The 12652-nt window shown below is 57.1% G+C and overlaps 1 protein-coding gene across 1 annotated transcript in view; it reads left to right on the top strand.

Annotated features, from left to right (window-relative positions):
• The first annotated feature begins 952 nt into the window (after positions 1-952).
• Positions 953-12652, top strand: part of TET3 (tet methylcytosine dioxygenase 3) — a 104516-nt gene continuing 92816 nt past the window's right edge. The window contains exons 1-2 of the mRNA XM_040993681.1: positions 953-1030; positions 1808-2555. Of these exons, the coding sequence (XP_040849615.1) occupies positions 2253-2555 (303 nt within the window). The 5' untranslated portion in view covers positions 953-1030; positions 1808-2252. The remainder of the gene's footprint in view (positions 1031-1807; positions 2556-12652) is intronic.

The raw sequence follows: 12652 nt of genomic DNA, 5'->3' as shown, positions 1-12652 counted from the left end.
TGTCCTCCTCGGCCACCCTCCGTGTCCTGCCCGTCCCCCTCCTCGGGAAGGCATGGCGGGGAGGGGGGGGGGAGATCAGATTAGTCTTTGTTTTCGATACGAAAGAGCGAGCGGAGCGCAGCGCAGCGGCCGCCCGAGATGGCAGGGTCCCCGGGTGCGCTTGGGCGGGGCGCGCGGCCGTGACCCCCGTGAGGCCGCCCGCGGCACGCGCTCGGCCTCTGCCCCCTGGGCATCCCCCTCCTGCCGACCAGGCCCACTAGGTACGCAAACGCGCGATGTCCCCTATTGTCCTGCCTGGGACCTAGTACGCCGCCACCGGTGCAGGAGGGAACCGGGACTGGGTCAGCGGGGCCCAGAGCGCAGGGCTACGGGGGGACACCGGGCCTGCTGGAGTGGCAGGAAGTGGGGACACCGCGGAGGGCCTAGGAGGTCTGCGTGCCCCACCCCGCCAGCTCGGGCTACAGCTCGGCAGCGAGCTGGGGCGGCCAACCCCGGGAGGATTGGGGTGCTTCCCGAGTTCCCGAGGGCCAGCTGCGGGCGGGGGTGGGGGGGTTGGGGGTGGAAAGGCACTGCAGGTGCAAAGCCGGCCGGCCCTGCCCCCACTCGCCCCCTCCCCCGCCACGGGAACCACCCCCCAGCCCCGGCCCTCGCGCGGCCCCAGCCCGGCGGAGGGGGCAGCGGCGGGGCCGGCGGGGCCTGGCGAGGCCGCACGTGCGCGCCCTCCCGGGCGGGGGAGTCCCCGGGCGAGCACGTGCCGCGGCGCGCGGGGGGCGGGGAGTCCCGCGGACGCCTTCATTGCTGCTGCTGCCGCCGCGGCCGCCGCCGCTGCTGCTGCCTCTTCCTTCCTCCTGTGCCGTCCCCTCCTCGGCCCGGGCGGGGGGCGCAGCACGCCGAGCTCGGCCCGGCCGGGCGCTCCGGGAGGCGGGCGCCCCAGGCGGCGGTGGCGGCGGCCGCGACGGGGGTGGCGGTAGTGCGGGCCGGGGAAACTTTGCCCCTTTGTGCGCTCCGCCCCGGAGGCGGCGGCGGGCAGGTCGGTGCAGTCGGTGCCTTTCCGGCTCTGGGGTGGGGGAGGGGTGCGCGGGGGGGGGGGTCCCGGCTGGCGGGGGAGGGGCGGCGCGGACTGGCGGACGAGGGGAAGACGGGTGGCCCGCTACTTTGTTGCCTGGGGTGGGTGGATGGTGGGGGGACACCGGGGCTGGGAAGGAGGGTGCTGCGGGGTCACCGAGTAGCGGGGGCGGCGGGGCGGGGCGGGGGCTGCGGAGCCGCCGGAGCCGAGCGGCCGAGGGCCCAGAACAAAGGAGCCCGAGCGCCGGCGGTGGCGGTGCACGCGCGCGCGCCCGCGCAAAGCCCGGCCCGCGGCTGGCGCGCGCCCCCTCCCCGCGCCCCTCGGAGGCGCGGGCCGCCCTCCCCGGGACCACGAGGGGCGCGCCCCCACCTCCAGGCCGCTTCCGCGCTGGGGGCGCCGGGGCTGCCCCGCGGGGTGAGGCTCTTGGCACAAACTTTATTTTGCAATCTCTGCTCGCTGGGCCCCCACGGCCTCCGGGGAACGGGGGAGTGGGAGATTTGGTGCAACTCTCCCGAGCCCCTGGGGGTAGGGCAGAGGCAACTTTGTGCGACATTTCACGCAGTGCACCGCTATTGTGGCTCCGCTCGTGGTCCGGGGAGCGGGTGCTGGGAGCCCGCCTGCTCAAGGATCCGGGGCAGGGACTTGGCTTAAGCCGGCCCCTCTCCCAGAAAGCAGGAAGAGGTGACACGTGAAAGTTACCCCGGAGGCCCCCAAGTGATGCGCTTCCCCTTTCTTTTTCAGACAGTGCCTCCCTGCTCCACCGGCCTGACTTGGGGACATAGCAAAAGAAACTCACTTGCTGCGCCCTGCCCCGCTGCACACCCACTTGCATACCTCATGCCCGGCTCTAGGGTGGTCAAGGGTGAAGCACCCCCCCAGTCAAGATGATCCCTTCCCTGGGAGCTGGCGCTGGTGTCCTACCCGCGATCCTGGGCCCCAGCAGGTGGGAGAGCTGCTCCCTGCGGAGCCCTAGCTGGAGGCTGCAGAGGAGGTGAACAGGAGAGCTGTGCAACGCCCCCTCTGACTCTCAGGCCCCACCCTGGAGGGGCGCTCCTGGCCCTCACCCTTATAGGTGCTATACTGTTGTAGGATAAGAAGGACCTGTTGGTGGCCCTTGGCAGACCACCGTAGAGCCGTCCGGTGCTTGGGTCCCAGCCCTATCTATGCCCTCACCTCTGGCTGCGTCATGAGTCAATTTCAGGTGCCCCTGGCCGTCCAGCCGGACCTGCCAGGCCTCTATGACTTTCCTCAGGGCCAGGTGACGGTAGGGGGCTTCCAGGGGTCTGGGCTGCCTGTGCCTGGGAGCGAAGCCCAGCTCCGAGGGGTTGGCGATGGGCGAAAGAAGCGGAAGCGGTGTGGGACATGTGAGCCCTGTCGGCGACTGGAGAACTGTGGGGCGTGCACCAGCTGCACCAACCGCCGCACGCACCAGATCTGCAAACTGCGCAAGTGTGAGATGCTCAAGAAGAAAGCGGGGCTCCTCAAGGAGGTAAGCCAGCCACCCTGCTCCGACCCACCCCGCAGCAACCCCAGCCCTCAGCTGTAGGGGCCATGATGTCTAGCTTTATCCCTGTAAGTCATGACCTGTCTGAAGCCCTTCAGGGCGTGTTTACAGGTCACTGTAGAGCTGGCACTGGTGGTGACCATCAGGTAAGGGGTGGAGGTTGGAGAGAAGTAGAGTGACAAATTGACTTGATGCTGTCACCATGCACTAGACTGCGGCTCTTGCCAAGTCTCCTTTTGGATACTGATGTCTTTTTTTTTCTCAAATGGTGATAGAGCTGGTTGAAGTGGTTGGGAAATCTCATGAGAAATGCATGATTGGGTTTTCTTTGGCATTCTGAGAACTCGCTGGGGTCAAAGACTTCTGAGTTCTCAGGACCTGGCACTTGGATGCTAACTGCATGAACAAGTGATGTGCTTTTGAGCGACGGGGGAGGTTGTGCCCGTTTTATGTGGGACCAGGGTGCAGGGGAGCCGAGGAGGGAGGGTGATGAAGCAGGCATGCGAACGCTCCGGCATCGACCACCCTCCCCTGTGTCCTGGTGGCATGCCGCTGGCCCGAGGTGGGGACAGTGGAGAGTTGGCAGAGGTAGGTACAGAAAGTTGAATGGCTCTAGCGGAGCCGCGTAGCGGCTGAGGTCGCTCCAGGCAGCAGAGCTGGCGCTGGACAGAGCCGCAGGCCTGAGCGCTGCCTGGGGGCAGGGGGGCTTCCAGGGCTCTGCAGTTCTGTTATCCAAGACCACACAGTCCTTGCCAGAAGCTGTCTGCTCCTTGGAGTGGGGATAGGTTTGTGGCATGGGAGAGTTGTAGTTGATGGCCATGCATTTTGCACGCGGGAACTGTGTAGTTGCAGAGCCGCTGAGGCCACAGGCACCTGTGGCTACGGTGGACTGACAAGCGCCTGGGATTCCCTATCATGAGTTGTGCCTGGAGCGCATTGGGGCTGTGTTGCCCTGCCAACATGCCTGGGGAGAAGAAAGATGGGCTTGTCGGGGGTAGGGCAGTGTGTGTCACTGTGATGTTTCTGCCCTTTCTCCCTGTGGACCCTGGGTGTCATGACCCAGTGACTACTGGCTCCGGCTCTGCATTGCTCTCCCTGCTTCCGCACACATGGGTCACCACTGCAGTCTTGTGGGCAGCACCCAGCCCCTGAGGCTGCTGGTGTTGGGGGCAGTTGGCGTCTCGCCAGCCCCGTGTGCCCTCAGTCATTTCTAGTGGGGGGCTGGGGTAGATCAGAGCTCTACTTCTCTTGGTGGCAAGGGAGCTAGGATTCGGGTGTGAGAAGGGACTTCTCTGCTTGGCACAGCTTCTTGCCTTTTGCTCGCTTCCCGATAGCGGTTGCTTCCTTCTCCACTCCTTTGTCTCACTGTGTTCCTCCTGTGCGCAAACCCAGGGAGGTGAGGCCAGGCCAAGCGTTCTGTGTGGTCCCCAGGGATCTCTGGTCCCAGCAACTTGTGGGCAAGTGCCACTTCTGGCACCACTGGGGCATACCTGAGTGAAAGGAGCTGGGAGCAGGGCCAGGGCCTTGTCATCCACATGTGTGAGCTGTCAGCCCCAGTTGCTGGGTGGTCGTGGGGAAGATGCCTTGGATTGGGGCTGGCTGAGGCTTTGAGATAGCCCTGCTGGGACGAGGCTGCACCCATGGAGGCCTGCCCATGCCTGCTTCCCTGCTCGTCACCGCGTGGCCAGGGAAATCACGCCCGTGTGGCTTGTGGTGACCCTGGTCAGCAGGTCCTCTTTCTGGGTCAGAAGTGGTTGGGTGGCCTGTAGTGTCTCGGGACAGAGTCTTTCCAGTGAAACAATGCAGTGGGGACAACGGTGTGAATCTTTCTCGCAAAGTAACTTTCTGTGCCTAAAATAGCACCAACTGTTCCAAAGTTAGGCCCTTTCCATTTCATGTTTATGATGTGCTGTGTTCTGAGAGTGAAGATGCTGCCTGGAAGTGTGTGTGTGTGTTTGCGCGTGCTCGCACGTTTTAGTGAAACAGAACCACTCTGCAGGCGGTGCTACACTGAATGCGTGTAACATCCCTGGCATGGTTGCAGAGCTGGGCCGTGCCTGAGGGAGTGTCCATAGGAGCCAGCAAGCTGAGCCAGGGAACCTGCTCTTTGCTTCGCCACCCTTGGGGGAGGCTGGGAGCTCTGCTGACAGTGGAGGGACTGTGCCCCAGGACTGGGTCGCTGGGTGCTGACCCTGTTGAGCCTGGGATTCTGGACCATCAATCTGGGCATCTACCTGATTCTCTGCTGTCCTCCTGGTGTTTCCTCCTCCTCCCGCCACCCTTCCCACTTCCAACCAGTTTCCCTCTCTCCCTGCTGCTAAGGGTCACTCGTGCGGTGAAGGTGTGGGAAGAGGTTACCCTGGGCTTTCTGTCTTTGCTCTGTGTGTGGGGAGGGGTGATCTTGCTTGGTGGAGGGGTGTGCTAGAGGAATGCCTCACTGTGAAAACACATGCAATATTTTGAGGCTGGAGAGCTGCCCTGCTGCCCTGGGGTAAGTGACAACTTCTTTGCGTGCTGTGGGAGTGGGACAGATGGGCAGTGGCCATGGCCAGCACACCTGAGGGGGTGACAGTTGCACAGTACCTTCTCAGGAAGGGTTTAGGCACCGGGGCATGGGGGCACAACAGACACAGCTGCTTAGAAGAGCGGGGCTGGGTGGGTGTGGGAGCATAAGTGGTCTTGGTGGAGGGTGAAATGTGTTATCAGTTTAGCATTGGTGTCCTGTTATAAGATGGGAGTGGTCTTTGTGCAGTTGATAAGAGGTAAAATATGCCTAACTCCTGCCGAATAGTAGGTCATGTATAGGCTGTCACAACACACTGCTAGGACATCTAGGGGAGAATCTTTATGCATAAGAATTGTGCATGAGTTAATCTGAGTTAAGGCGCATCACTAATAACACAAATTTGTTCTGGGCTGTCCCTTGTTTACTCAGTCTAAGAACTGTGGGGCAGGTCCCCTGGCCAGATAGGGGCAGGGCGGTGTCTGCCAGCCTTCACTGCCTGGGTGAAGGCAGGACATACAGAAGTAGTGTCCCTGTGGCCCAGGGCCTCACTGCACAATTGCCAGTGGGTGACAAGAGTGAGCTGATGGAGAGGGGGGAGAGGAGTACTTCATGCGAAAGAAAAGCCTGCCGAGAGCAGAAGTGGTGGCCTAAGGTTTGGAGTCTGAGCACAGCCTCGAACCCGGGAGGAATCGAAGCACCTGGTTAGTGTGGAAGGCTTGCTAAGCCTCGGGCCCAGCAGCTCAGTGGCCCAACTGGAGGTCCAGGACCTTGGTAGTTGGGCCTTGGAACGGCATGCTGGTGGGTGGGAGGCTGTGGGGGAGATGCTGCCTACCTGGCCTATTCTCTGGGGCAGGAGGGAACTGATTGTAGAAGTGATGACAGAGAGGTGTTGGGTCAGGAGAGGTATCATTTTTTTTTTTTAAAAAAAAAACCCACTTTTTAAAGAAAGATTTACTTATTTTTATTGGAAAGTCAGATATACCGAGAGGAGGAGAGACAGAGAGAAAGATCTTCCGTCCGATGATTAACTCCCCAAGTGACTGCCATAGTTGGTGCTGTGCCTATCCAAAGCAGGAGCCAGGAGCTTCTTCCAGGTCTCCCACATAGGTACAGGATCCCCAGGCTTTGGGCCGCTCTTGATTGCTTTCCCAGGCCACAAGCAGAGAGCTGGTTGGAAGCGGATTTGCCAGGATTAGAACTGGTGCCCATATGGGATCCTGGAGCGTTCAAGGTGAGGACTTTAGCTGCTAAGCCACTGTGCCGGGCCCAAACATTTTTTCATTTAAAAAGATTTATTTAAAGCCAGGTGTACAGAGATAATGAGATAGGGAAAGAACTTTCCACTATTGGTTCACTCCTCAAATGGCCACAATAGCTGGAGCTGGTCCAAAGCAAGGAGATGCCTTTGGATCGCTCATAAGGTGCAGGGTCCCAAGGCTTTGGACCATCCTCGACTGCTTTCCCAGGCCACAAGCAGGGAGCTGGATAGAAAGTCGAGCAGCCAGAACATAAACTGGTGCCAATATGAAATTCCAGTGCTTGAAGGTGAACAATCAGCTGGTTTGAGCCATTACACTGGCCCCACAAAGCCAACTTTAAACAGATTTTGGCAGTTAAAACACTTGAACTTTATTAACTTTTAGTAGTTTTAGAACAGATGGTTAAAAAGGTGGTTTGTGAGTTTTGGAGTTTGTTGTTGTTACTTATTTATTTTTAAAAAGATTTATTTATTTTTTTTATTACAAAGTCAGATATACAGAGAGGAGGAGAGACAGAGAGGAAGATCTTCCGTCCGATGATTCACTCCCCAAGTGATTGCAATAGCCGGTGCTGCGCCGATCTGAAACCGGGGAACCCGGAACCTCTTCCGGATCTCCCACATGGGTGCAGGGTCCTAAGGCTTTGGGCTGTCCTCGACTGCTTTCCCAGGCCACAGGCAGGGGGAGCTGGATGGGAAGCGGGGCTACTGGGATAGAACCAGCGCCCATATGGGATCCTGGCGCATTCAAGACGAGGACTTTAACCACTAGGCCAACTGTGCCAGGCCCTGTTGTTACTTGTTTTTAAAGATTTATTATTTCAGGGTCTGGTACAGTAACCTAGTGGCTAATATCCTCACCTCATGTATCTGTTAGGTTCCCATGTGGGTGCTGGTTTGTGTCCCAGCTGCTCTACTTCCCACCCAGTTTCCTGCTTGTGGCCTGGGAAAGCAGTGCAGGACAGCCCAAAGCCTTGGGATCCTGTACCTGAATGGGAACCCCAAAAGAGGCTCCTGGCTTTGGACCAGCTCAGCTCTGGCTATTGTAGCCATTTAGGTAGTGAACCAGCGGATTGAAGATCTTTCTGTCTCTCCTCTTGTAAATCTGACTTTCCAATTAAAGAAAAAAAATTAATACTTGAAAGAGTTAAGGGGAGAGACAGAATCTTCTATTCATGGTTTAATCCCTGCACATCCTCAATGGCCAGGACTTGTTTAGACCAAAGCCGTGAGCCTGGAACTTCTGGGTCTCCCATTTGGGTGCAGGGGTCTAAACACTTAGGCCATCTTCTGCTGCTCTCCCGGGCTATTAGCAATGAACTGGATGGGAAGTGGAACAGCTAGGCCTGATATCAGTGCCCATATTGGATTTTGGTGCCAACGGTGGAGGCTTATTGTTATACCACAACACTAGCCCTGGTTTGTGAGGTTCTAGAAAGACAAGTGGTGAATGATGGAGGTAACTGGTTCTTTATGACGCCCTAACCTTGGGTCTGTCTGCAACTAAACAGCATTTCCTGCTGGCATCTGGGAGGATCTGAGATCCAGCTGTTGTGACATGATCTTTAGCTGTGGAGATTGAGAGTTCCACATGGGATCACCTGAAACCTCCCATTTTTAAAAATTATTTTTATCAGAAAGCTAGATTTACAGAGAGAGAAAAGTTCTGTCTGCCACTGGTTCACTCCCCTTGTGGCCACAACGGCTGGAGCTAAGTAGACCCGAAGCCAGCAGCCTCTTCTAGGTCTCCCATGCAGGTGCAGGATGCTAAAGCTTTAAGCCATCCTTGACTGCTTTCCCAGACCACAAGCAGAGAGCTGGATGGAAAGTGGAGCAGGTGGGACACAAAGCAGCACCCATGTGGGATCCCAGTGTGTGCAGAGCGGGGATTCAGCCACTAGGCTATCATGCTGGGCTCCACCCGAGAAACCTTTTAAAACCTGTGTCTGAACCCCACCTCCCAGGAACTGCTCATGTGATGTGCAGCTAGCAGGGTAGCGCCCCATGCAGATGAGGCTGTGACGTGATGGCATGTGGTCATACTCTGTTGCACGTGTTCAGCTGAATCTTAAAGTTCCTGAGTGGTCCACAGCCTCACTTCTGCCTCGCTCCTCTGTGAACCCACAGTGAGGGCATCACCTGGAGCGCTTGCTGGAAGTGCAGCATTTCCAGCTTCACCCTGCCCTGCCCAGTCGGTCTCTGTACCTTCACCAGATTCCCTGGTGACCCGTGTGCCAATGGGAATTTGAGGGGCTGGTCCGCAGTGACGTAGAGTGGTATGACCCATGGAGAAGGGTGCAGAGATGAGTCCTGATGAACAGGTGAAGAATTCAACAAGAGTAAGGAGAACGACCCAAGTCTTCAGCTTTCCTCCCTGCATATTCTTGTTCTGGCATTTTCCTTGCAGTCCAGTGAGCTGTCAAATCCTTTAGTAGCTGGTGTGGGAATAGTTGGGGTCTTCAGAAGACATTGCACCCCATAAGGCAATAGCTGATGATGACAGGTTCATGCATTGAATCTGGGGTCTTGCAAGGGTCTGGAGGTTGGAGAGCAAGAGTTTGTGTCCTTTTCACCAGATGTAGGTTGCAGGCATGGCAGGATCATGAGCGGGTAGAGGTGATGGTCCCACTGTTCAGCTGACTGAGCTGCGCAGGCTGTGGAGAGCAGGGTGATCTGGAGCGGCGAGCTCCAAACTGGGTGGAAACTGATTCAGGTCAATGCAAACTCCACTGCTTTTTTCTTTCTTTCTCTTCCTCTCTCCGTCCTTCTTTCTTTAACAAACATTCTTACATATATAATTTTTAACATTTACACACTTGAAGGATGTCTGCCCATGTGGTTTACAGTGGAGAGGGTTGTGGTATAGAGTAAGGTGGATGGGACAAATGTTTTAATTTTTTCTTTTTCTCCTGTATCTGCATTGGGGGAAGGGGAGGAGACCACTCCTTGCTACCAAACTATATCCAAACCTGGGAATGGGAGATGGTCATCTGATATCATCTTAGAGACCCCGATGTGGGAAAAAAAAATGTTCTGAGTGATTTTGATGAGTTCTGAGACATGGTTGGTTTTGTTGCTCTAGGATTGAGAAAAACCTTTCCAAGGTCTATTGGTCTACCTTGGTGCATACACACAACCAGACACTTGCTACGAAGTTTGACCAGGAGAGTTGTCCAACCTATTCTTTCCATCCTCTGAGAAGATGCTTGACATCCCCTGCTGGCCTGGAGGAATGACTGTCGTGTCCCTCTTGTGCTTCTGGCATGCTGTCCACTACACAATCATCAGTTAATTGAGGCTGTGCTTGTTTTAGAAAGTGAGACTTGCACAAGTAAGGTGTCATGGGTTCCTGGTAGAGTTACTATGAAGCCAGTGTGAAGCTCTGTTCCTTGCAGGCGAATGGAGGCTGTGCAGGTGAGTCTGGGAAGGCAGTCAGGTGGAGGAATACACAGGAATACACAGAGCCTTCACCAGCGGGTGAAGCAGGTAGACAGCATCTGTTCCAGAAAGGCTGTGTTTTGTGTCTTACAGCTATTTCAGCATAGAGGATCCCCCAACCGCCAGTGCTGTCCTGGGAGGCCTGGTGCTGGCCGGCAGGGAGGGGCTCACAGCCCCCAGTGGTGTCTTGGGAGGCTGGGTGCTGGGGCATCTGAGACAGCGTGAACTGTGATGTCAGGTCTGTGCTCAGAGTTCACTGGACAAGCATCATCTTAGCCGCTGCTGGACATGTTTTCTCTTTTGGGGGGTGGTCAGATTCTAGACCTCATCTCCTGCTTCTACCAAGCCTCAGCCCTGGGGTGGAGTAGGGTCTGCCGACTCTTGAAAACGTTTCAGCGAACTGTCCTGTGTCTGTGTGTGTGTGTGTGTGTGGGGGGGGGGGTTGTTTTCTCAGGGGGAAAAGGCCCATGGCTTTTAGCTGACTGTTGAGAGCATCCAGGACTCCGCAAGTGCCGACTGGGCTGTGGCCTGCAAGAGCCATTAGCCATTTAAATTGGGTGAGATGACACTGGCTGCTTTACGGGTCCTTGATAACCATATGTGATTGGTGGCTGTGGATTGCCCAGTGCAGGTGGAGGACATTTGTTTCCTCATGGGGGCTTCTGTTGCCCCTTATGGGGAAAGAGGGAGTTGTGTGTGTGTGTGTGTGTGTGTGTGTGTGTGTGTGTGTAGCTGTCTGGATTGGCTGCCCTTGAGGGGCAGGGTGAGAAGTGAGGCTGGGGAAGGGTGTGGTGCTCTCCCAGTCCCGCTGCTCCTCCAGGGCGCAGCTGCAGCTGCATCTCCTACCTGCACCAGGGAGGGAACAGTAGGAGTGAGGTGTGTCTCTCCAGCCCAGGGTGTTCCCGGCAGCTCCCTGTTGGGGAACTGAATTCCTCCCCACTGCAGGTGATCTTGATGTGCAGCCCCAGTGACCCTTGGCCCTAAGCTCCCTCTTGGTGGGCCACACCCCATGTCCTCTGTCAGCTGGAGGTGGGTTGGAGGAGGCAGTGAGGGCGGGGAGGCAGGCAAGCTGGAAGACCTGGATTGAGGTCTCCCATCCCCTGGCTTCCTTATAGCTCTCTTGCGGGATGTCTGCTCCGCTCAGAAGTGGCTGCAAAGAGGAGAGGCCATTTCCTCTTCCTGCAAGCCTGCCACAGCAAGGCGGGTAGTTCCTGGGGGTCCTTCAGGTTGGCCTGAGTGTGGCTGTGTGGGGTTGGGGTGGCCTTGTCTTCTCACCTGGGTAAGAAATATGAGAACCCAAGTTTTTATTCACCACCAAGGATAAAGGGGAAAAGCAAGCCGGCAGCCCGGTGTGGGGTAACTGAGCTGAGATGTGTGGGGGATTTCTTGCTTGACTGAGGTAGCAGAGATGTTTGTGGGACAGCTTGCCCCTGCTGGCTCTGAGCTATGGCCAGTCCCAGCCTGGGAGTTGGGAAACAACTCAGAGGTCCAGCCTTCCACTCACCGGTGCTGTGAGGGCAGGTGTTCAGAACTGGGGATTGCCCTGCAAAAATCACTTGAGTACCTGGCAGCCTGCAGGTGCCTCCACAGCCCCCTTCACTGCAGAAAGCCACTGCAGGGCACAGGCGAGTTGCTAGAGCAGTTAGAAGGCGCTGGGCCCCAAGTCTGTTTCACTTCTGGGCTGTCCTTCGGGGGGAGCACATTGGATGATCCCTGTCCTGTCTTCTGTCTTTGTTGACTGTCTGCTCTGCCAGGGTCAGCTCTCGGTACCCTGGTTCCCTTAGTGATGTGAGGGAACCTGGAGTCCCGGGAGCGAGAGGGGAGGTGGCAGAGTCCCTGTTCCCACTGACGGAGGCAACTGCTACTGGCAGGATGAAGAGAGGCACTTGGCATAGTGTTTCCCTGCTCCTGGGGCTGGAGGAAGGCAGCTTCTGTCTGCTGGACAGTGTTGTGTTTGACCTGGGTACATGCGGGTTACCGTCTTAGCTCCATACAGCTGACGAGACCATGAGCTCACAGCTGGGAACACACGTGCTGACCCCTCGTGGACTCTGGTGGGGCTCGAAGGGAGGAGGCCTGGAAGGGAGGGGCTCCATGGAGCCGCCATGTGTGCAGAGGGATTTGAATGGCAGGGCTGGTGGCAAGGCAGCAGGGTGCCCTGGAGGCTGCTCATTGACCCTGGAGGTCAGAGGTGACAGGTTATGTGTTTAATCCTCCAGGAAGTCTCCGACCCGGGCTGTCCCAACTTCAACTGCTTGGCATTTATGCCCTATCTCCTTGTGTCATGGTCCCTTGTTACTTGGGATCCTATAGCATTATGCGGTCCCTGGCTGCTGAATGAGGGGTGAGGAGACCCACAAGAGGGTCGCAGTGTGTACGGCCTTCTCACCAGCATCCAGGAGCACGTGCAGAGTCGGTGGAGCACCGTCTGCTCCCAGCTCGCCTGCCTTCTGAGTGTCGGTGGGGGTAGTGAGGGGAGCTCTGGAGAGTGCCCTCGGACGTGGTGGGCACCCCCTCCTCTGAGCGTCTTTCCTTATGCTGGTGCTCCTGACTTCCTCCTGCCTGCGACTGCCGTTGACACAGACTTCCGTTGCCAGAGCTAATTGTGAGGCCTGATCAGTGAATGAAGGCAAAGGCAGTTCCCATGACAACTGCAAAGAGTTTCAAATATAGGGGATGATGTGTGTATGATGGGTTGCAATTACTTGGGTGGAAATTGATGCGTGGACACGGGGGACTTCAAACAGGCTCGGAAGGTGGAGGAGGTGTTGGGTTTCTTTGGCAGGATTCTTTGTGTGACAGTGAGGGGAGGAGGGCCAGAACTCCCTTGCTGACAACTCCAAGTCCCTTCAGCGTGTGTGTGGCACTGGGCAGGACCAC

Source organism: Ochotona curzoniae, unplaced genomic scaffold, assembly GCF_017591425.1.
Source record: "Ochotona curzoniae isolate NIBS_2020 unplaced genomic scaffold, NIBS_Ocur_1.0 contig_883, whole genome shotgun sequence".
Classification (NCBI taxonomy): Eukaryota; Metazoa; Chordata; class Mammalia; order Lagomorpha; family Ochotonidae; genus Ochotona; species Ochotona curzoniae.
This window is presented reverse-complemented; position numbering and strand designations above follow the sequence as displayed.